The following is a 24,789-nucleotide window of genomic DNA, read 5'->3' as shown; positions in this document are numbered from 1 at the left end:
ATTCATATTCCCAACTAATATCCTAATGTGAGATCCTCCAACAAACTACATCTGACATTGTACTATTTCCAGTGTTTTTGTCCATCCTACTGATTTAATGTTTTAGAAATTTGCTATCTCCATGCAAATCAGAACCACAGTGAGATGAGGTATCACCTCACACCTGTCAGAATGGCTAGAATCAGTAAGAAAAAATAACAAGTGTTGGTGAGCATGTGGAGAAAAACGAACCCTCATGCACTGTTGGTGGCAATGTACATTGTTGCGACCACTTTGGGGAAAAAGTAAGGGGTTTCCTCAAAAGATGAAAAACGGAACTACCTTCCGATAAAGTATTTCTGCTTCTAGGTGTTTATCCAAAGAAAATTAAAACACGAATTCAGAAAGACATATTCCCCCCTAAGTTCATTGCAGCATTATCTACAATAGCAAAGATATAGAGGCAGCCTAAATGTGTTATGTGTTATCAGTAGACGAATGGCTAAAGAAGATGTGGGGCGGTGTGTGTGTGTGTGTGTGTGTAAAATAAAACATTAGCCATAAAAAAAATGAAATCTTGCCATTGGCAACAACATGGATAGATCTAGAGGTTAATTAATGAATTAATTATTATGCTACATCAGTCACAGAAAGGAAGTCCGTCAAGGCAGAGAAACATATACGATTTCGTTATATGTGGAAGCTCAAATCAAAATAGCTCTTTTTCATGGCACTTCGGCAGCAGTAGCCTGCTTTAGGGTGAAGTTGAACAGCTCTTTCCCAGTTATGGGCTGCCAGAAACTCATTGAAGTAGACGATGAACGCAAACTTCAAACATTTTATGAGAAGCGACCAGCCACGGAAGTTGCTTCTGATGCTCTGAGTGAACAATGGAAGGGTTACATGGTCCGATCAGTGGTGGCAATGAGAAGGCTTCCCCATGAAGCAGGGTGTCTTGATCCATGGCCATGTCTGCCTGTTGCTGGCTAAGGGATGTGCCTGCTACAAACCAAGGAGGACTGGGGAAAGAAGGTGCCGATCTGTTGGGGGTTGCCTTGTGGATGCCAACCTCAGTGTTTTCAACTTGATCATTGTTAAAAAAAAAAAAAAAAAAAAAAAAAAAGAGAGAGAGAGAGAGAAAGAAAGATATTCCTGGATTCACGGATGCTACTGTGCCTCATCGCCTGGGGCCCAAAAGAGCTAGCAGAATCGACAGACTTGTCAGTCTCCCTAAAAAAGATGATGTCCGCCAGTATGTTGTGAGAAATCCCCTAAACAAAGAAGGTAAGAAACCTAGGACCAAAGCACCCAAGATTCGGCGCTTTGTTACTCCATGTGTCCTCCAATGCAAAAGTCAACATATTGCTCTGAAGTCTGAAGAAACAGCACCCTAAAAAAAATAAGGAAGGGGCTGCAGAATATGCTAAACCTTTGGTCAAGAGAATGAAGGAAGCCAGAAAGAAAAATGCCAGGAACGGATTTCCCAGAGATGGGGGCTGTCCTCAGAGCTTCTTCCTCTAAGTCTGAGACCCGTCAAAAATGAGATTTTCTAAAAGTAACACATAAGATCAGACATCAAAAAAAAATAAGTCAAAACGAATGAACAAACAGAACGGAAACTCGTAGATACAGAGAATAAACTGATGACTGCTACAGGGTAGAGGGGTGGGGAGATGAACAAAATAAAGGTAGTTAAGAGGTATGGCTTTCCAGTTATAAAATAAGTAAGACAAGGAAACGAAGGGTGCAGCATAAGAAATCTAGAAAGTAATATTGTCACAATTTTATATAGTGGCAGATGGCACCTAGACATATTGTGGTGGCCATTTTGTAATATATACCCATACTGAATCACTAGGTTGTATACCTAAAACTAAAGAACGCTGTATGTCAGTTATTTTTCAATTAAAAAAAAAATTGGCATCTCTAAAATTTATCTCAAAGCAGAGAATCAGCCCAGCATGTGACTCTCATTGCAAAAACAATAAAAGGATATAAACCCATAGGAAGAACACACAATAATAATAATGACGACAATGATGACGTCACCTCTGCCAAAATTCTGTTCTTAATGCTTTTTGTGTCCACATAATAATCTTACTTTCAAGGATCAGTTTTTCGCACGTCAGAGTCACATTGGTATGTTCAAGGCAACTTTTTGCAGTAACTTGTATCATACTTCCCTTCTCCCCTTCCATTTAATTGAGGATTGAGTCTTACTTGTATTTTGCTTATTTTATTTTTAAATTTTTTAATGTTTATTTATATCTGAAAGAGAGAGACAGAGCATGAGTGGGTAGGGGCAGGGAGAGAGGGAGACACAGAATCCAAAGCAGGCTCCAGGCTGTCAGCACGGAGCCCGACACGGGGCTCAAACTCTTAAACCACGAGATCATGACCTGAGCCAAAGTCGGACACCCAACCGACTGAGCCACCCCGGCGCCCCTATTCTGTTTATTTTATAATCCAGTAGGACACAGATGTAATATTTTATGTCTCTAATTTTTAAACCTTGTTTAATTAGCAAATTATACAGTCGTACTTCATCTTCTTTGTGACCCCCTATGTCAACATTCCTCAGAGGAATGTCTTCCTTGGGAGTGAAGGCTACCATGGCTTTAATAAGATGGTCAAAGCAGATGTCTGAAGAATATGCACATGTCATAACATCTTACTCAGTAACTATCTGTACTCAGCACACTTACTGTCATGATTAGGCAGCATTCAGTATTCTTATGTAATAGTACATAACACAAAAATATCATTGCCTTCATCAAAGAGACCAAAGGACAGAGAGAAGAGATGCATGCATAAGTGGAAGAGAAGTCTAGGAAAGATTATTTTAAGTGAATACATGAAAATATTGATTTTTCTTTCATAAATATTTTATTAGTACTACTGGTATCTGAGAAACCACTACAAATCATTTTTCCAACAAACATCATGCTGGTAGTGTTTTGTTTTTTTTTAGGCTTCTTAACCCCTCTTCTTAAATTATCTTAAGATTCTTCTGGGTGCAAAATAGGAAAGCTAGAAAGGAAAGGAAAAATAGCCCAGTGGTATTACACTGAAACATCATCAAGTGCTCATTTAAAAAATATTTTTATGTTGGGGGATGAACATAAAGGGATGAAAAATAGAGTTGGTGAATTTTTTTAAGTGTTATGCAGACATAAAAATTAACACCAAAAAATGTATTTATTTTAAGGTCATGGGTGTCCAGGGATTCTTGTCATATTAGGTGATATCCTACAGTCTGTTGTATTAGAAATGACCTGTTTCGGCTAGCTGTGCAAATGGATTTGCCCAAATCAGGCCTAAAATGTTACGTTCACTCCTTTCTCTTATAGAACTCCCTCTGTTTAGAGCCCCAGCCCTTATATGTGCCACACCCAGACCACTGCTTATGACTCTGCCTGACATGCATGCATAGTGCCCTTGTTCCTAAAAAAAAAGATCCATCTCTAGGAAGCATGAGATTTTGTTTTGATGGTTGCCAGTATAGCTCATTACTCCGCAATTAGTGTCTTTTTAAAAACCTATTTGGAACCCATGATTGATATTTACCATTTGATGGAACAGTTGGAGACTTTCTGTGGCAAGTGTCAGAAAGCCCAACTCTTATGCTTGTTAAGGCCCAGTGAAAGGGGATTAATCGGCTTTATTTCCTTTATAGTAGGAAAAGTCTGGTGGTGGTTGGTATCCTTTGACTTAGGGGCTTAAAATGGCACCAGAACCCTGCCTCCCAGCTCTGTATTCATTTGCAATCTCCCACTTGTGACACGATGGCCTGCGGAAGCTCCAGCTCTAAATATTCTCAGACTCTAGTCAGCTCACAATGAGACTGAACAAAAAAGTCCGGGCCTGGCAGACATTGGCCCAATTATCTTATATGCTTATCTCTGAACCAGTAACTCTGGGCAGGAGAATAGAATGTGTTGACTGGCTTAGATCCAGGTCACATACTCTCTCCTGGAACTGGGGTCAGTTCCATACTATTCATATGGGTTGAGAACTGGTATCCAAAGAGAAGACATTTATTCTGTGTAGCTAAAAAAATAAGAAATGCCAACATCAACATTAAGTTACAGAATGAGGTCACTAATTCCACAATCCTAGTACACAACCTACTGAATACCACGGTGTCCGTGTGACACATTGCTGGGAGAGGCCTATTCTTAGAGCATGATGACAAAAGAATCCTGAAGAAGTTGAGCTTCTATGAGGGACATTGAGAATTACTGATAAAGTTAATTTTGCACGTGCAGAAACTGAAGCCCAGAGAAGTCCCAGGTTCAAGCTCACATGAAAGATCAGTTTTAGAAATAAGTATATAATCTGAACTTCCACTTTTGGCCACCATGGAGAAGTTAGATTTGCCTTCCCATCTTAAACAACTAACAAACCAGAAAAAAACATCTAAGACAACAGTCAGATATTGAACAGGTAGTGCAGTACTGTGATACCTGAAAAAAGGAACTCAGCAAGAGGGGTCGTAAGGTTGTTTTCATTTATTGTTCGGAGGCAGTTTCTTGGCCAAACACCTGGGGAGAGAATCTAAAGAGAGCCCAGTGGCCTAGCTAAGTGGAAGACACAGAGATTGGAGTTTGGTGAGGCAAAAAAGCAGCTGAAATTTGGGGGGCACTGTACCTGGAGTTACACAGCTATCCATAAGGGCTCTAGGGATCTGCATTGGGATATTCTCAACTCTTTTTCAACGTTTATTTATTTTTGGGACAGAGAGAGACAGAGCAAGAACGGGGGAGGGGCAGAGAGAGAGGGAGACACAGAACCAGAAACAGGCTCCAGGCTCTGAGCCATCAGCCCAGAGCCCGACGCGGGGCTCGAACTCACGGACCGCGAGATCGTGACCTGGCTGAAGTCGGACGCCCAACCGACTGCGCCACCCAGGCGCCCCGGGATCTTCTCAACTCTTAGCGCAAGTACTTATCTACATATGTGTGAAAGGAGGAGAATATTTAAAAACAAAACCAGAAATCAATAGGCTGAAAAATTTCTGAAATGCACTCAGGGCTGAGAAGAGTTTTGTCCTGCAGTAGGAGTAGAAAAACATGATAATGCATGAGACGTTGTTTAAAAGTCCTTAAAGCATTATCATCTTAGTAGCATGACTGAATTAGCAATAGACTAGAGGCAGCAGTGAGGAAAGAAATTGAAGCTAGAGATTAAAAATGTATCTGAAATGGGAGCACCTGGCTGGTTCAGTCCATGAAGCATGGTACTCTTGATCTCAGGGTTGTGAGTTCAAGCCCCACATTGGGTGTAGAAATTACTTAAAAAAAAAAAAAAAAAAAAAAAAAAATATATATATATATATATATATATACACACACACACACACACACATTTATACATACACACACACACACACACACACACATATATATATATATATATATATATATATAATGTCTGAAATGAAAAACACATTGGATGGTATTAATGCATATTAGGCATCAAAGAAGAAAAAAATAGTGAACCAAAAGAAAATACCCACAATAAAGGGCAGAAAGAATATTTTTATATAAGGAAGAATACTTTCTTAAACAATTTTTTAATGTTTATTTATTTTTGAGAGAAAAAGAGAGTGCGAGCTGGGGAGGGGCAGAGAGAGAGGGAGTCACAGAATCTGAAGCAGGCTCCAGGTTCTGAGCTGTCAGCACAGAGCCCAATATGGGGCTTGAACCCATGAATTGTGAGATCATGACCTGAGCCAAAGTCGGATGCTTAACCGACTGAGCCACTTAGGTGCCCCAGGAAGAATACTTTCTTTTTAACTTTATTTATTTTGAGAGAAAGAGAGAGAGAATCCCAAGCAGGCTCTGCACTGTCAGTGCAAAGTCCCATGCAGGGCTCGAACTCATGAACCACAAGACTGTGACCTGAGCAGAAGTTGGACGCATAACCACTGAGCCACCTAGGTGCTCCCAGAAAGAAAAAAAAAAAAAAAAAAAAAATTAACATAGCATCAGTGATAATATCAAGCCTTCTAACTTCAAAGTGTAATTGGAATCAGAAGGAACAGTGGTGAGGGCCCAGGGGACAGTACAATTATTTGAAGATATAATAATTTTGAAGATATAGTAATTTTGATGAAAACGCAAGGACTACAAGTGAACTACAAATAGGAAAAAATATATGAAGAAAACACCATGGCGCATCATAATCAAATTGCTGAAAACCAATGCTAAAGAGACAAGAGCAGCAGAGAGGAGAAAACACAGGTTATGGGAAAGAAAAGTTTTATTCCTAAAGTGACACTCTACCTCAGCCTGTTCATCCCTCCTATATGATATCAAAATGTGTAGGGGAAGGAAGTCTCTGGGGTTTAGAAATTAAACATGTATTCAGTTTCTCTTGAATTGTATTTTCACATTCCAGCTTCATAATGTGTTTATAATTTTATGGCTTTATAGGATCTTACATGTGCACACTCATACACAGAAATCCAGTGCACATTTTTTTAAAAAGAAGAGAAATGATTTTTACACTGCTGTTTATTAACATCTTTAAAGGTCATTTCAATGTAAGGAAATATGTCACCAGAAGAAACAAATTATTTTCCTTTGTCACTGGTACTCTTACGTATTTTACAAAGTTTTATAAAAGGCAGGAGGGGAGATGGGGAGGAAAATACATTTTACATATAGATGACAAAATAGTGACAACAGAGTTCTCATCAGAAACTATGCAAAACAATAGAGTGACATCTTCAATGTCCTCAACAGCTAAAAAAAAAAAAATACAGATCTCTATATCCAACACAAAATACCTTTTAAAAATGAAGACAAAATAAAAATATTTGTTTTTTAAACAAAGAAAAGCTGAGTAAATTCATCACCAGGAAAACTATACTGCAGTAATATTAAAGGAAGTTTTTCAGGGGCGCCTGGGTGGCTCAGTCGGTTGAGCTTCCGACTTCGGCTCAGGTCATGATCTCACGGTCTGTGAGTTCAAGCCCCGCATCGGGCTCTGTGCTGACAGCTCGGAGCCTGGAGCCTATTTCAGATTCTGTGTCTCCCTCTCTCTCTGACCCTCCCCTGTTCATGCTCTGTCTCTCTCTATCTCAAAAATAAATAAACATTAAAAATTAAAAAAAAAAAAGTTCTTCAGGACAAAAGGAAAATAATACCAGGTGGAAAATTAGATCAATACAAAAGAATGCCAGAAGTGGTAAACATGTGGGTAAATGTAAAAGATGTTTTTTTTTTCCTTTCAGTGTCTTTAAGATAATTGACTAAAACAAACAAAAAAATATATATATATATTAATATTACGTAGTTTATACAAATTAATGACAACAATAGCATAACATATAGGGTGAGGAAAGTGGAATTAATGTTGTAAGATTCTTACGCTATACATGAAGTGGTTTAATATTGTTTGAAGGTAGACTGAGAAGTTAAAGATGTATTATAGACCTTAGAGCAAACTCTAAAAAATAAAATCATTGTAAGCTAATAGTGGAGATAAAAGGGATTCATAAAAATATGCAATTTATTCAAAAGTGTGGAAGAAGAAAGAAAAAGGAACAAAAGAACAAATGGAATATATAGAAAACACAAGCAAGATGGCAGATTTTAAACCAGATCACATTGATAGTTCCCTTAAATGGAAATAGCCCAAACACTCCACTAAAAGGCAGAGGTTGTCAGGTTGGATAAAAAGGCAAAATCCAACTCTATGCTATCCACAGAAACCCACTTTAAGTATAAAGACCCAGAAGGGTCAAAAGAAAAAGAGATACCATGTAGACAGTAATTCAAGGAAAATTAGAGTGGCTATATTTATATTAAATAAATATAGTTGTTTTCAGAACAAGGAATATTGGGAGTAGAGAGGATAAAATTCATCAAGAAGACATAATTTAAAATGTATATTCACCTAATAACAGAAGGTCAGAATACATAAAGCAACAACTAAAAAGTGAGATAGACAAATCCGCAATTGTAGACTGTGGATTTCTCAATGGTAGAAACTTCTTTCTTAATGATAGAATATAGAATAGAAAATTAATGAGATAGAAGGCTTGAACAACAGTATCAGTTTGGCCTAAATGATATTTACAGACGTATTCTATCTACTCAGCAACAGAATGCATATACTATTCAAGTGAACGTGAAAGATTCACCAAAATAGACAATATTCTGGCCCATAAAACAGGTGTCAGCAAATGTAAATGGATTGAAATCATACAAAGTATATCCTTTTGCCACAACAGAATTAAATTGAAACTAACAGATACCTGAAAATTTTCCCACATGTTTAGAAATTAAATAGCTTACTGCTAAATAAGTCATGAATTAAAGAAATCAGAAGAGACGTTAGAAAAATGCAGCAAATCAAAATTTGTGGAATATAGCTAAAATAGTGCTTACAGTGAAATCTGTACCACTAAATGCTTATTTTAGGAAAGAAAGGCCTTAAATCAATGAATTAATAAGCTTTTGCCTAAAACTAGAAAAAGACCCAATTAAACCAATAGAAGGAAAGAAATATTAAAGAGCAGTAACCCATGAAATAGAAGAAAAACAATGAAGAACATTTGACTCTCTTTCACTAGAGTTTTAAAAAAGGTTTTAACTACAGTTTAATAATTTCTTGTGCATTTTATTCTAACCTTTTTCCTGATAGATGATAGGAATACCTCCATTCATAGTATAATGTATGTTAACAGTAAACTTCAGATGACATTCTTAACAACTAAGCCAAGGAGAAGTTGAAACCTGGTTGTATGTGGGACAGTCTTGGCTTCAAGGAATTGTGGGTCATAAGATAATGTGGATTGGGCTGAGGCTACTTTGTCTCTTGGTGTTCAGTTTACCTATCTAAAATGTGTGTGTAGAGATTATCTGTCACTCGGCCCTGGATTGTAAGTGATTTTTATTGCATAACCAATGTCTTTATTTTCCTATCAAACCTTCATCATATAACTTTAGGAGACTGATGTTTTGAAGTATTGATTCACGGTGTTGATTTTTTACTACTGATATTTGAATGCAGACTTATTCATCCAAGGAATGAAACTCAGCTTCGAAAGTGAAGTGTTTTAGGTTATGACATTTGACAGTTTTAAACTTTAACCATGATTCAGTTTAGAGGTAGAGTTCTCATTAAAGCTCCTATGGAAAGAGGGAAAAAAAGAAATTAAAAAGAGATTGCTTCTAAAACTTAAAAAAAAAAGTCTACGTTAAAATCACGGGTTTTCTAATATTCTAAACACTCATATTTTGAAACAAAGTGTTTTAAAATTACTGGTTGTATTAATCTTTATGTTATTTATTACATACTCTGTACCTTGTAACCTAAAGTAAACCTTGTAACTTGTAAAGTACCTTGTAACTAAAAGTAAATAAATAAATGGAATGCCTTGACAGCTTTGATAATTTCTACTGCCTGATTCCTAGGTTTCAAATTGTTGGCTCTGTGTTAAGTAGCCTCTCTGGCAGCTGAGAACAGAACACGGACAGAAGAAACTGTGTGTATGTTCGAGCATTAATATGGTTGTGTGTGATTCTAAGTAAGTTCACTTGTCTACACCACAATTAACTCACCTATGGTTTTAGAGATATTTCTCCCTCACTGAGATAGTGTTGACTTGGGAGGTGGGGTGAGGACTGGTGGATCATTAAGGAAGCCATAAGGAAATCTAAACCCTCGGAAGAAGGCCTGCGTAGAATTGGGGGGAAATGGATTATATGAGTGGAATTGATAAGAATTTGTTCTTGTTCTGTACACTTAAGGTGCCATTTTAGACACCAATCGATAAAAACCATTTTTATTGTATAATATTTTGTATGATGAGGAACCCATTATATTATTATCGCATTATCATATTGCCCTACTAGTAAAGTAAGACTAGATTACTGTAGTCTGACAGTATAGTACTGTTTTTCCTACTCTTATTTCTCATGTTCAAGGGGACATCACTGACTCGTGGTCTGGCCAACGTAGGTCTAGCAGACTTTGTATCTCCCTCAATTTTGAACAGTGACTTTTCACTCTTGAAACATTAGGTCACTGATGTTCTGTCATGGGTCATCTGCTCCAAAATGATGCTTCGGACTGTGTTAAGTCTTGTGAGATTATGCGTGTGCCGCTCAGTCAGCGAGTTACAGAAGCCGTTAGCATGTGCGCCCCTTCACAGGTCGTCCAGCGCCTCTGCGCATCTGCCTGCCGTGGCCAGTGGGTCCCCAAACCTTACTGCTCCAGACTTTTCCAAAAGAATTTGAGGCCACTAGTAGTTCTGACTAGATTTAACGAGGTGATAAGAAGGTGTTGCCTTGATACTAAAGATACTCCTGTTTTGAGTACCCACCCCCCACTGTTTTTTGTTCCGTTTTGTTTTGTTTTGCAGGGAGCCCCTACACAGTTTTATAGATTTGTTGCTAATGCTCATGGCCAATGCCACACACGCTCTGCTCATGACTTAATGGTGTAAATCACAATACTTTAACTGAAGTGGCAAAATGAGGACCAAAATTCTAAGTTTCAAATATTTGGATCAAAATTAAGGCATCTTGGTGCGGCTAAAAGTGGTTACTTCAAAGACTATGTTCTGGTTGCCCGAAAGATAAAAATGGGGGTGGGGGGGTGGAGAAAAAGCCTTTCCTGCTCAGCTGCCTATCTACCTACATTGCTTTTTGTTTTGATTTTGATCATCTGTTCTCTCCCTTCATCACCCAGTACAGGCTGCACAGCTGACTCACCAGAGCCTCCCCAAATGTCAGTCCCCTTCCCCCAAAGCAAAATTTCATTTCCCCAAATGTTTTTATCGCCTCCAACATAGTTTACATTTGCAGCAGGCTTTGCAGGCATACTCGGTGACTGTTTGCATTCAGGCTTATTTCTAGAGGGAGTGTTATGACTTGGAAGGGGTGATGAAGATAGGCTGAAATTTTCTGTCTCTTCCCATAGCATAGATTTCTTTGCCTCTCTTTCTGTGACTGACATTCAAATTGGATGCAAATATCGGAAACCTGAGGAGAACATGCACTGGGTTTCTTACAGAAGCCCGGGTGTGGGCAGTGTAACAGCAGGCCCAATTGAGAAGAACTTCACTTTTTACCTAGGCCCGTGTCCAGGAGGCACGCGACCCTTAGCCTATGCCACGTGGGCCCCTCAGTAACCCACCTCCCTCCCTTCCTGTCTGCCCTTCTCAGCCTGGTCCTGATCATGCCTTCTCTGTGACAGACTTTTGGGATCCACTAATTAACTCGGTCCTTCATCTCTGTTTCTAAATGATGTCAGTGGTGTTAACATGAAGGGAGTTGTTCACAGGTGAAAAGCAATTTCAAATGTCATGGCCACAAAGTTGCATTTTCTTCCAGTTGCAGAAGAGAAAAGGACCTTAAAACTAGTTGCAGTGCCCTTTGTTCATGAAGATATGATTCGTGCCATGTACTGTGTCACTTTCATTTGTCAAGATGTACCAGAGGTTTGGAGGTGGCCTAGAAAAAAACCTGTGGCCAATTTACAAGGTTGCTTTTCTCCGGACCATCCTTGACCTCCCTGATCATGTTACACACCAATGCTGACTGCTCTCTTGGATTATTTTACCAAAACACTCGCCCCAAAGGAATCCTTTTTTTTTTTTTTTTTTTCTTTTTGGAAAATAATAAGTGATTTGTTCAAATAACTCAAAGAAATAGTCTGGTCAGTTTCCCACCTTATAAAGCCAGTGTTTGTCATTAAGGTCACAGGGTAAACAGCAGAAACAGTAACTAAAGATTAGTGGATGTCATAGAATAAAGTAAGACGCTATTAATCCCTCATGCATCTCAAGACCACTGTCCCTCAACCTACAAGAAACACAGACAAGAAACCAGAAGTTTGTGTTTTTCTTTTAAAAGGCTTCAGGGGTGCCTGGGCGACTCAGTCACTCAAGCGTCCGACTCTTGAGTTCAGCTCAGGTCATGTTCTCACAGTTTGTGAGATTGAGCCCCACATGGGGGCTTGGGTGTCTCCCTCTTTCTCTCTCTCTCTCGCGTGCTCTCTCTCAAAAGAAATAAGCTTAAAAAAAATAAAAGGCCTTCAAAAGGAATACAGATGACATATGTTCTTGATTTACATCCAGTGCTAGCACAGTTCTCATCAGGTTACCCCATTCGCAGCTAAGAATCAGCGAATAGGAAAAGGGATGAGGGGGGCAAGGAGGAGGAGAAAGAGCTGACACGACAGCCTTGGAGAATGAGAAGAAACTCAAACTCATTTCTCATTCGGAAATACAAGAATCTGGAGCCATTTAGAATAAAAATCCTATGAAAACGTCACTTAATGATCGTCTGCTAGTGGTTTCTGCCGTAAAGACATCAATAATTCTGATTCCCCAAATGCCAACCAGCTGCTGATCCCTAAGCGGTATCTTCTATATTATAGGGCATTCCAGACAAAAGTTGCCATCTCGTATAATGTGGGCCTTCGGGCCGAGCCCCTGGACCCCTTGAGAACTGGTCCAGCCCTCCCTTCTCCCAGATTCCGTCCTACTTCTTTCTTAGTGTCCTCCTAAGCAGAAAAAATCCCCAAAGTGCAACCTTTGACCTTTTAATGATTATATTTTGAATACATCCTGATTCAGTCATTTTAAGGCAGGTAATCATAACACAACCATATCTATTGAACACAGTCATCTGCAGGTGTCAGAGCCCTAGGGCCTTGTCTGCAGGAACAGCCCGCTTCCATCGTGCTGGATAGAATAGCTCTTCGTCGTACCGCTCTAAGTTGCGTAACTTGTGCAGTTAGTTTTTTTAAGGTACCTTTTTCTTAAGGATTGGTAAAAAATTAGGATATAAATTAAACGTCACTGATTATGTAAAACTTCATGTAAAAGCAAAACATGTAGACCACATTCACCCTTGTAAAAATATTTCTCACTTTTTCTTCAATGTGCTTGACATTTACTCTGGGACTTTAGTGTCATCCAGGAAAGGAACTTGCTTCTTGGAACTTCTGGCTAATTCCAGTTCTGTCCCCCCTTCCACCAAACTCCTCATTTGCTCAGTAACTAGACTTCTGTTCTAATGCAGAGACTATAGGCTGTGAACTCCCTTAGCCTTCTGGCCTCCAGGCCCCATCACTCCTGCACAGCCTTTCACTGCCCTCCTTCCCTTTTCCCAACTCGGCGAATGGGAAAAATAATTTTCCTCTTATTCAAAGCTAATCCCTCTGCCCTGGATCCTACGCCCATTTGATACCTTTGGGAACTTTACTCTGTCAGCTACCTCCTCTTTTCCAGAAGTCTTCAATCTGCCATTGCCCTCCCCCCTCATCTCCAAACCTGTTCTGCTTTTGTTTCCCTCTGTTAATGCCCTCTTCCCCTCTCCTGTGCCTCTGATTCAGTTGGTTACCAAGGCCTGTTGATTCTGCCTCCCACATGAGTCCTTCACCCCTTTCTCTTACCGCTGCCTGAGTTCCATCCCACACCATCTGTCACCTGGACTACTGCCACATGTAGCCTCCTACCTGATTTCTGCCAGCCTTGCCCATCTCACTGTGTCACTCACCTTCGAAATCTTCAGTGGCCCTGCATGGCTCACTGGGCAAAGTATGAATCTGTAGGCATGGAAAAGGCCCTGACTGCCTCTCTCGACCCTGCCATGCAGTCATCCCCACCTGTGCCCATGCTGAACTTCCTTTTAATTCTCTAAACATCCCATTGTTTGGTTCAAGCCAGGTGGCGTTGATTTCCTTGGAACACCCTTTTTTTTTTTTTTAATGTCTATTTTTGAGAGAGAGAGCACAAGCGAGGGAGGACAGAGAGAGAGGGAGACATAGAATCTGAAGCAGGCTCCAAGCTCCAAGTGGTCAGCTCAGAGCCCGACGTGGGGCTTGAACCCACGAACCATGAGATCATGACCTGTGCCGAAGTCAGACATTTAACCAACTGAGCCACCCAGGTGCCCCCGGAATACCTTTCCTAATGCAATCCCTCCAACACGCACACCCCGGTCCTGCCCCACAGGTCACCCAACAGGTTAAGCCTGAGCAGTGCCCCTCCCCCAGCTTCCCTCGCACTTTCTCTGGAGCATTTTCACGCTGTATTTAATGGGAGAAACCTATGGTGAATTCCTTGAGCCAGTATCCTTTTTATCTTTGTATGTGTCATCACTTTAAAAATGTTCATGAATGAATAAAAATGACCGTTTTGATGACCTCTAAGGGGAATGAAAAAGACAAAAAGGATGTAATATTTCAATTTTTACAGATACAGCCCCTTGTCGTGGAGTCCTAGAGGTCATAAAACAGAATTTAAGATGTACGAATTTTAGATATAAATATTCAAAAGGAAGTCCAGTTCAACCCTGTTACACAAATAGAAGTTTAGTTAGCTTCTGGTGCTTCCATGCTCTTTCTAGAACCTGGAGAGCTGTATAAGCTACCTTCCAAGTGGTTTAAACAAAAAGAAAACAACACCAGCCCCACGCGGCTCAGGATGCCTTTGTGAAACACCATCCAAGAAGGAAATGTGTAAATAATAATTTCCTAAAGATTGCTTTCTGAGATATATGTGTGGTCCTTTAGTTAGAGAGCCAGCCTGCTCAGACACTTTGAACCCTTCCTTCAGTATATATCGTGAAGAATATATATCCTTCAATATATAATGTGAAGAAATGTCCCAAGATTTTCCAGATGCCACTTTCACTGCTGCTTTTGTGACGGCGAGGAAGAGAATTGGTTGTGCCATAACCCGTCATTATTCCGTGCTGTTTGCCATGAGCCCGATTTTAAGTTATTTCCCACCATCTGCTCTGTTTTTGCTCTCCCAAATGTAACTTCGAGATCCTGTATCATGAGGTAACTGGCAGTACAGGACTGGAACTTACTTCCTCTGCACTTCTAGTCCATGTTTATTAACCTCACCAAGTCAAGTGATACTGGAGTCTCCGAGATCCAGGAACATTTAAGCCAGTTGGTATCCCAAAGACTTTCCCCAAAACCAGCATCGTGATTCTGTAGCTATTTCATGATTATGCAACTTTTTAAATACAAATCAGTGCTGTTTCGCTCCTTCCCCTCAAAGCAAAGCAAGATTGTATCCTTTATCCGGTTTTATTCACTCGGAGGAACACAGACGAACACAAAGACCTCACAGACTATCTGAATGTTGATCTTGGGCTCTGCTTCAGAAACCGTAGGAAATGCTTTCAGTTTACAGGCACTGAGCATCATTAGCAATCCGGAAGCAACCGTGTCTGCATTCCTGATGCTTTTCCTTAAAAGACATAGGCGAGATTATGGCCTGCTTTTAAAATCAACATGTTCTGTGCTCAAGCTCATGTGGCAGTGACCGGACTCACAGGCACATACCTACTTGGAAGGAACCAAAACCAAGTTTCCATGACAGCTTTATGGCTATTTTGGCCAGTGTTACAGTATTCTGAATTCTGATATACCTTTTCTCTCCAATTCTAATATATGCTTTTTTTTTTTTTTTCCATTTTAACATCTCTGGAATTGGGATTTATCTTCTAATCAATGGTTTGTCCTAATTTACTTGCCTTGGTTTTTCTAAATGGAATATGTGCCTTATGTTCATTGTAAGTCTTGTATTCAATAGCATCTTAAATTTGAAGAAATGTTCTATATATTATCTTAAAAATCATTTACCTGGTTTCTAAGACCTATTTGATACATTAAGAGAACAGTAGCAAAAATGACAATCTTAGTGGTGAATTTTGTTATTTGCAATAGGTATTTATGTTGGAGCCAAATCATCACCCTTAGTGATTTTCACCCTCTTACATTCCTGTCTTCTGCAGGAGGAACTCATACATGTAAGACATGATCTCAAGTCAGTGTACTTTTTTTTTTTTAATTTTTTTTTCAAGGTTTATTTATTTTTTGGGGGCGGGACAGAGAGAGACAGAGCATGAACGGGGGAGGGGCAGAGAGAGAGGGAGACACAGAATCAGAAACAGACTCCAGGCTCTGAGCCATCAGCCCAAAGCCTGACGCGGGGCTCGAACTCACGGACCGCGAGATCGTGACCTGGCTGAAGTCGGACGCTTAACCGACTGCACCACCCAGGCGCCCCGTCAAGTCAGTGTACTTTGAAATACAGATCAGTGACTTGCTTGTGCCCTCTCCCTCTTTTTTATTTCTTGGGAGCATTTTCAGCCAATATGTGCTCAGAAACCTGAGTGTTCTTGATAATATTCCAGATTTGTTTTCTCTTATTCTGGGGTTTGGAGTCCTTGTTTCTCTTTTCTACCAGTACTTTTTCATCTGATTTAACTAGAATGGCTTCTCTTATACATAAAAGTCTAGAAGTATCTTAGCATTTAAACCCTTTCTTTGGAGATTCCTTTCTTAAGGATAAAGGAATCAAATGCAGCAAAACATTTTTGCGGCTGGAATGACATGTGCCTAATTACTATACTCAGGGTTTCTGATTAACTGTAGCTTCTGCAATTTCTAAAATACGTTTTTTTCCCTTAACTAACACAGTAAATATCAAATCATTTTGAACAGAAATTGGCCCTTTTTGATGATTCGGTATCACCTTCACCATCTGTGGCCCTAACTGTGGTCACAGATAACAGAAGGCGGGTCATCTGACAAAATCCTTATGGGACCCAAACACACTCTACATTGTTCCTTATCCTCCTTCATGCATTAGCACTTGGAAAGCGCCAGGATTTGTATAACACATAGATGAGGCTGCTTACAGCTGAAGGGGACCATTTGGAAAACCGTACTTTTCCAAAGTAAATCACAGAATATTGGTCTGATTGTCACCATTTCTTAAACAAAGAGGAAATCAAGCTCTGAAAGAAATCTTAACTGTTTGTAGGTTCCACTCAAGGGTTTTCTAAATGTAACCGTAACGTGCCTCTCCAGTACTAACCGTGGCTTGTATTTGAGTGCTTTGACAGAAAACAGTCTCCTCGTCCATGTGTTTCCCCTCTGGCCACTTTGTCACACACTACTCTTTTTCAGGTCCATACATTCAGAGGGCCACACTGGTGTGAATACTGTGCCAATTTCATGTGGGGTCTTATCGCTCAGGGAGTGAAATGTGCAGGTAAGAGCTCTTCCCTTTTTGCTTTATTGCATAAGTTACAAAGTTAGAAGGAATAAGTTGTAAGGAGATTTGCTGTTACGCGGGCTGGATCCTGGTTTGCTTTTAACACACATGCGGTAGGCTAGATTCTCAGGCAGCCGCTTCGGAAATTGGAAGTTTGTCTGCCTTTAACCTTCTTGTGCTTAATGGACAGCAGACTGGGGATCCAGTATTAGTCCATTAAAAAAAAAAAAAAAAAAAAAAGACCTGTTCAAAAGGTCTGATAAAAGGAGATAAAAGTAAGGCAGTTATATTTAACTCTTGCCTTTGATGATACAGTAACTAAATTTATAAAATGATTTTTTTTTAAGCAGTGTACAGGGACCTATGATTGTTGCCTTGGGAACTGAATTTTAAGGATAACTTGTTAAGCTGGATTGTCCTTACTGCATTTTTGCGAAATCAAATTGAAGCTTTAAAAAATCTGTGAATTTATCTTCAAAGATGGTTTCCAAATTCTGAAAAACCACTTAGTCAGTAATATTTTGTTTGTGACATTTTGAAATTGTGAATATGCGAAATCCTTTTCATAAAATATGACCATAGTATTTTTAGATATAAATTTAGAAACTTTGAAGATTGACACATGAAGAACCAACTCTGGAATTTATTGAAATGCTTTATGAAAGTAAGTTATTCACATCATGTGAAATTCATTTGTATAGAACAACTATACCAAGAATTGGCCATTTATTCAGACTACTTTAAATTCTGACATAGACTTAAAAATAAACATTTAAAAGACATTTCTGCCATTTAAATTGTAAAACTAAAAACTACATTCTTAACATGTCTTTTAGCATGAAGCTTAACACTTAAAAAATGTATACTAAGAGTAATGTATTTCAAAATGGTAACTGTAGTAATTCTGTCAAGTTTATCACTGTAAAAACCCACATTTCTTTTGTGGCATGATTTTTAAAAATTGTAATTCCAGGGGCGCCTGGGTGGCGCAGTCGGTTAAGCATCCGACTTCAGCCAGGTCACGATCTCGCGGTCCGTGAGTTCGAGCCCCGCGTCGGGCTCTGGGCTGATGGCTCAGAGCCTGGAGCCTGTTTCCGATTCTGTGTCTCCCTCTCTCTCTGCCCCTCCCCCGTTCATGCTCTGTCTCTCTCTGTCCCAAAAATAAATAAACGTTGAAAAATAAATAAATAAAAAATAAATTGTAATTCCAGGATAATTAACATACACGTGTTATATTAATTTCAGGTGTGCAATACAGTGATTCAGCAATTCTGTACATTACTTAATGCTCATCACAATAAGTATACTAGGATCCTCCTACTCTGACATCTTCCCCAGAAGTCCCCTGCGGCATGATGTTTCATGGAATATTTTTGTTGCCCCCATTATGTGCATAAATTTCTAGGGTCTGATTTTTCTTCTAAATTGCATTTTTTAATAGCAAGGTACAAATATGCATTGCACATTAATGTCCCAAGCCCTTCTCCTGTCAGTTACTATTCTGTCGGCATTACTAAGGCATGATCAGGTTTCAGGCATACATCACTAGCCAGATCCGTTCAAGGACCTCCCTGCCACGCAGGGGTATAGGAATTCCCCATGTGTTGACTCTGAACTGTGCACAGGTGTCCATCAAGGAGAGTCTCAGCTCAGATCCAGTCTGACTCCCATTATCCTAGAGGGATGACAACCCCATTTGCAAGTCTCTGCCCAGAGAATGAATGAGGACAACCCTGTCATCCTTCCAATTGGTGGTTATGGAGTCAGGATGAAAAACCATCATTAGGAAGGCTGTGGCTAAGCCTCTGAACTGGAGGGGAGCACCTAAAGTGTTGACAAAGTAGTGTCGTTAAGACCATCTACACTGTGGGTTTTCAAAGGTAAATGGAGGAGTTTCCAGAGCATAAATCCCCGGCTCAAGGAATGTTGGTCTCAGTAATAGCATGTTTTGCCTTTATGACCCAGATGGACCAGCCGAGACTTTGCAGCAGTTTCATAAAACGCTTTGTGACTGTCCCTGACTTAAAAGCTTTTCTTTTACTTAGAGAAGTGATGTGTATCACTTATGTTCTGAAATAGTGAAGCCCATCTACATAAGAATTCTGAGTTTGCTATATAAGCAGAAAATCGGTACACATATGGAGATAATCTTTGATGATACGCTACAGTCCTAAATCATGTTTGAAAGAAATGTTTTGGAACCTTTATGACAGTAATAATATGAAGGAAAAGGAAAGAGAAAATCATTTGTCCCCTCCCCTACCTACCCGCATTAGTAGCCTCCACATCTTGTTGTACATAAAGGGCAGGAATTGAAAGAAAAGCCTTGAGGAGATTTTTCATTTTTATGTTATGTCTTGTCCTTAAAAGCATTATATTCTGTGTGATTTGAGCCATATTAACGTATAAGAACAACTCATTTTTTTTTTAATGTGGAGGTTAGCATTTGAATTAGTTCTGTTTTCTGTGACAATTCTTAGGTCCAAAGTGGCTCATCCAGATCTTCGAGCCATCCACTTTAAAACAGAATACAAAGAATTAAGAATTTAAAGAGAAAGAGAATGAACTCTCATAGGTTAAAATAATGGCTCCCTAAAGAAGTCCTTCCTGATTCCTGGAACCTGTGACTATGTCATTTTTTAATGGCAAAAGGGACTGTGATTAAAGTTAAGGGTTTTGAGACGGGGAGATGAGCTGGATTTTTGGGGTGGACCTAGTTTAGTCACAGTCATAGGGTCCTTATAAGAGGGAGGCAGAGTCAGAAAAAGGGGCAGAGCCGTGGTCAGAAAAGAGAGAAGATGCTGTGCCACTCACTTCGTGGATAGAAGGTGGCAGCCACAAGCCAAGGAATGCAGACAGTCTAGAAGCTGGAAAAGGCAAGGAAAGAAAACATTCTCCTCTGGAGCCTCCAGAAGGAGTACAGGCGTGGCTAACACCTTGGTATCAGCCTAGGGAAACTGATTTTGGACTTCTGACCCCCAGAACTATAAGGTAAACTCCTACTGTTGTAAGCCACTGAGTTAATTTGTTACAGCAGCAATTGGACACAAATACGCCAGCCACTAAACATTTAAGATATGACTCCCAAAGAAAAAGGGCAGGCGAACTGCCCGTCCGAAAAGAGATTTACTTATCTGCTTTTGATTCTTGCAAGAGCTCATTTTGTCCCGGTTTCTTTTTACAAAATCCACCAAGACAGAAGAGCTTGTCAGGAATTTTTAAGGGAGCGTTTGCCAAAAGCATCAGTTTTGTATCCCGCACCCCACCCCCCCCAACGCTTTTTTGAAACATCATGCCTTTAAAGCGTTGGGTGGTGTTCCAGTCACCAGGCTGGCAAAGTTAGTGTAGGAATCGGACTGGATCCGGCTAATAACAGGCAAGTTGGCCCTTCAGAACTGAAAGCTCTGGGCTTCACTGCTAAGCTCGCTGCAGCCAAAGAGGACAAGCAAGGGCCAGTCAGGGCGGACATGGTCTTTCTAAAACCTGGCACCGAGATTCAGTGGCAGGCATTAAACGTCCTCTTCATCTACAATGTCTCCCTCCCTCCAACATTCTTTATAGAGAGTAAAGTAATGTTGCAGGGGAGAATGGAACTGCAGCTTGGGAGTGGTACTCCTTTCACTAAAATATTTATGAACACACTAGTTTTTAAAAGCAAAGTTCAAAGGATTGTCATTCAGACAATAGCTTCCCTAAGCCATTTTTCCTTTCTTTATGAAATGTAAGCTTTACAGGTTAAAATAATCTATTGTTACATAATCACTGAGATTGCCAAACACCCCTCCCACCAAAAAGATCATGATTATTCCACCAGCATTCCTGAATTGTTTTCACTTTAGCCTTGCCAGAATATTCTAAGAATTAAGCCAGATAATAATTGTTGTAAATCACACATCAACTTGGCGTTGGTTCTTTATTCAAGAGACTCTGTTTTTCCAGTGTGTCACAGCCATTGCTGTCACCCCCAACAGAGAACGGCAGTTGCTCTTTCCTAGTAATAAAGTGTATCCGTTGCTTAAAGTATATAAGCCCTTAGCTTTTAGGTTGAAGAAAAGCAGTGGAAGTAATTTATTTTAATTACTCCTATGATTGGCTGCACCTAAAAAGTTCTGTCTGTCCTTACAAGCTAGTGAGAAATTGATTAGACTTGCCTAGAAGTTTCACGTAGTGATATTTTCACAATATCCCAAAGAGCAAAGTATTCCTTAATTTTGCTTATGAAAATAATGACTTCTGTTAGTCAGAGAAAGACAAATATCATATGACTTCACTCAAAGGAGAAATTTAAGATACAAAACAGATGAACATAAGGGAAGGGAAGCAAAAATAATATAGAAACAGGGAGGGGGACAAAACATAAGAGACTCTTAAATATAGAGAACAGGTTGCTGATGGGGCTATGGGAAGGGGGATGGGCTAAATGGGTAAGGGGCATTAAGGAATCTACTCCTGAAATCACTGTTGCACTATATGCTAACTTGGATGTAAATTAAAAATTAATTATAAAAAATTTTTTTTTAAATAATGACTTCTGATGCATATTAGAATCAGACTATTCCCACTTTTCCTAGATGGGGAGTCAGGGAGGGAGGACATCTAAGAGATAGGTTTTAGAATAAAACTTTTATTTGCAATTATTAAAAATACGAACACTCAGTCAGTAGAACATATGACTCCTGATCTTGGGGTCGTGAGTTTGAGCCCCATGTTGGGTGTAGAAATTACTTAAAAAAAGATTTTTAAAATAAATAATATACAAACACTCGTAGAAAAGAATGAGAAGTTATCTTTCCTTTCAAAACACACATTAACATTTCCCCTTAATCCTATCAATATAAATAATATCAGCTATTTATTTCAAAAGATAGATTTTTGTGCCTTCTAGATATAAATCATGTTATATCTTTTGGAGAAATCAAGCCCCAGGAAATCTGAAATCTGAGAGTAGCTTAAAGTTAGTAGTCTAAGTAATTTATAGAGCATTTATAAAATGTGATTTGAATCTTTTCTTTTTTTCTTTCATATGGTTTAGTGTATGCTTATTAACTGGAAGGACTGGGAGGGGGAAATGTGGTTTAATTGTAGCATAAAAATTACCTACTCAACCAAGAGATGCGACAAATGAAACGATCTTTTATGGACTTTTGTTGTTGTTGTTTATAGTGTGGAGCTTCCTTGGGAGAAATGGAACTATATAGGAGTTATATGACTTTAATAAATAAGTATGATAACCAAATAAAGTCTTAATGGCAAACTGAAATACTGACATACTGCCAGTGCCTGCAGCAGGGATTTTCAGAGCAAGCTCAGAGCTGGTATATTGCACCACGACTTACTTAAGGGTATAAAGAGGCTTTATTTGCATGACTTTGCCCTGTCCTTTGGTCATCTGACGGACTTCATAACCAATCCTGCCAAAAATGTGGCCTTTGAAATTTATTTCTAAAATTGGGCAGAATATGTTGTCCCATAGTTTAATCTTATTCAAATGGAAGAAAGAATATCAATTTACAAAACATTTCCCTCTTCCTGAATTCCTAAATCTGAGCTCAGTCATCACTTGATGCACTTTCCAATGAGTCACAAATCATCTTAGGAACCTGATGTTTAAAAGTGGTAGAAAGCTCCAGATATTCAAAGGAAAAAAGTTGGTGTTAATATCAGACCACTAGTTCCATTCATGTTTTGATGTTGTATAGCTGCATCAGAATTTTACTGTTTTGCTTTCTAATGGTTTTCCATGTAGAGTGTATACATAGGGGGAGAATATGACAAAAACAAAGTATAGTGGGTAGGTTTTATCTCTGCTTTAAAAAAAAATTTTTTTTAATGTTTTGTTTATTTTTAAGACAGAGACAGAGCATGAATGGGGATGGGGCAGAGAGAGAGAGGGAGACACAGAATCTGAAGCAGGCTCCAGGCTCTGAATCCCTATACAGTATACCTGAAACTATGTCACCTTGTATGTTAGGTAACTAGAATTTAAATAAAAACTTAAATAAAAGTACACTGATATTTAAAAAGTCCTTGCCATATATGTACATATATCTACATATATAACAGTAAAATACAACAATGTCTTTTAAAAAGTATATACAACAAGCAATGGATAAAATAAACATTATTGAATAAGAGATTGAAAATAGCAAATTCATCTTCAGTGCTGAAACCGTCTCTCAGAACCCATGATATACTGCTGGTGGAAAGGGGCATGCACCAGTCAGTGGGAGCAGCGCGGGCTGGGAATCGGGAAGCCAAGGTTGCATCTCAGTTCTACCACTTTCTGGCTGAGTAATCTGAACAAGTCATTTAGCCTCTTGGACCTTTGTTGCCTTTGTCTGTCCAGTAAAGACATTGGGATAGGTTGTTACCAACAGCCCTTTCCAACTGGATCTGTCACTTCTTTGTACACTTAGAGTATGAGGCACATCAACATGAATATTAAATTATGAAGCTTTGCTGACTTTTATACATTTAAAATACTATGTAGGAGTTCTTCCAGAACTTGCTTCTGGACAAGATGAACAAATATGTTTTGTTTTATTCCTCGCAATAATTACAAAAGACCCTGTACGCAATACATACACTTCAACTATCAGAAGACTCTGGAAGTGGAGAAAAGCAGGCAGGCCAACTCAAGGAACCCAGCAGCAAGTTTCCTGGTGGTCTTTGTTTTTCTTTAACCTCCCATGTATCTAGAGAAGCTCACAACCCATAAATGCCAACAAGCACAGACACAAAATAATCCCAAGTAAAGCCTGCTTTTCCTAGCCAAAGCCCTGGGAAAAGGGTCGGCCAGCCAGGGCAGACGTCGTGTAGCCATTCCTGCCCTTCTCGAGGTGAACGTCATGAAAAAGCCACAGCGCTGCTGCTGCAGCCGTTGCCTATGGGCAGAACCCTGTTTTCACCCCCGCCCCCACAATAACAGGGTACACCTCTCTCCTGGCAGTCTGTGAGTGGAGCCCTGTGTTTCAGCACCACCTTGCAGGAAGAGAAGGTACCCCTCCTGGCTCAGCCTGTGAGTAGGACCTGGACTTTCATCCCCACCCTGTAGTAAGAGCAGCACCCTGTCAGCCCAAGCCTGTGGGTAGAGCCCTGTCTTCATCCTGACCTGCAGTAATGAGGCAGCTGAGACCATGATCAGAGCTCCTGTCTCCCATGCCTACGGCATTCCTTCTCAACCAGGTTTCTGGGCACACCCTGGCTTCCGTCTCCACCCCGCAATAACTAGGAGGTTGCCCTCTCCCTCCCCAGAATGTGGGGTAAAGTCCTGCCATTAGGGTGACGTACAAGTAGGGTAGGCAAAATAGCATTGCAGTCGCATCACAGAGGCTTTGTAAACTAGTTTGATATTTGAACCCTGGCCTACAAAAATGAGCCAGGACTTGCATTCTAAATCTAAAGAGGTTAACTATCAGCTACAATGGAAGGAACCAGAGTCCTGGAGGACTCGAAATATCCAGGATTCAGTTCAAAATTACACTTTATACCAAGAACCAGGCAAATCGCAACTTGGATGAGAAAAGACAGCAGATGTACCAATATTGAGATGACATAGATGTTGGATTTATTAGACAAGGAAATTAGCTATCATAATAATGCTCCAACAAGCAATTATAAACACTCTTGAAACAAGTGATAAATAGGAAATAGAAAATAAAGATAAAAAAGTAACTACTGTAAATGGAAATTTTAGAACTGAAAACCTTATTACCAGTAAACTCACCAGATGGGCTCAATACCAGAGACAGAGGAAAGAATTG

The 24,789-nt window shown here is 39.6% G+C and overlaps 1 protein-coding gene and 1 pseudogene across 4 annotated transcripts in view; both read left to right on the top strand.

Moving 5' to 3' along the window:
- CHN1 (chimerin 1) overlaps positions 1-24,789 on the top strand; it is a 207,905-nt gene that overhangs the window by 166,791 nt on the left and 16,325 nt on the right. For all 4 annotated transcript variants that reach the window (XM_045480260.1, XM_045480261.1, XM_045480262.1 and 1 more), the window contains one exon: positions 16,939-17,023. In XM_045480260.1, the coding sequence (XP_045336216.1) occupies positions 16,939-17,023 (85 nt within the window). The remainder of the gene's footprint in view (positions 1-16,938; positions 17,024-24,789) is intronic.
- Positions 613-4,678, top strand: LOC123599768 (annotated as a pseudogene).

The sequence above is a fragment of the Leopardus geoffroyi genome, chromosome C1 (genome assembly GCF_018350155.1).
Source record: "Leopardus geoffroyi isolate Oge1 chromosome C1, O.geoffroyi_Oge1_pat1.0, whole genome shotgun sequence".
Lineage (NCBI taxonomy): Eukaryota > Metazoa > Chordata > Mammalia > Carnivora > Felidae > Leopardus > Leopardus geoffroyi.
This window is presented reverse-complemented; position numbering and strand designations above follow the sequence as displayed.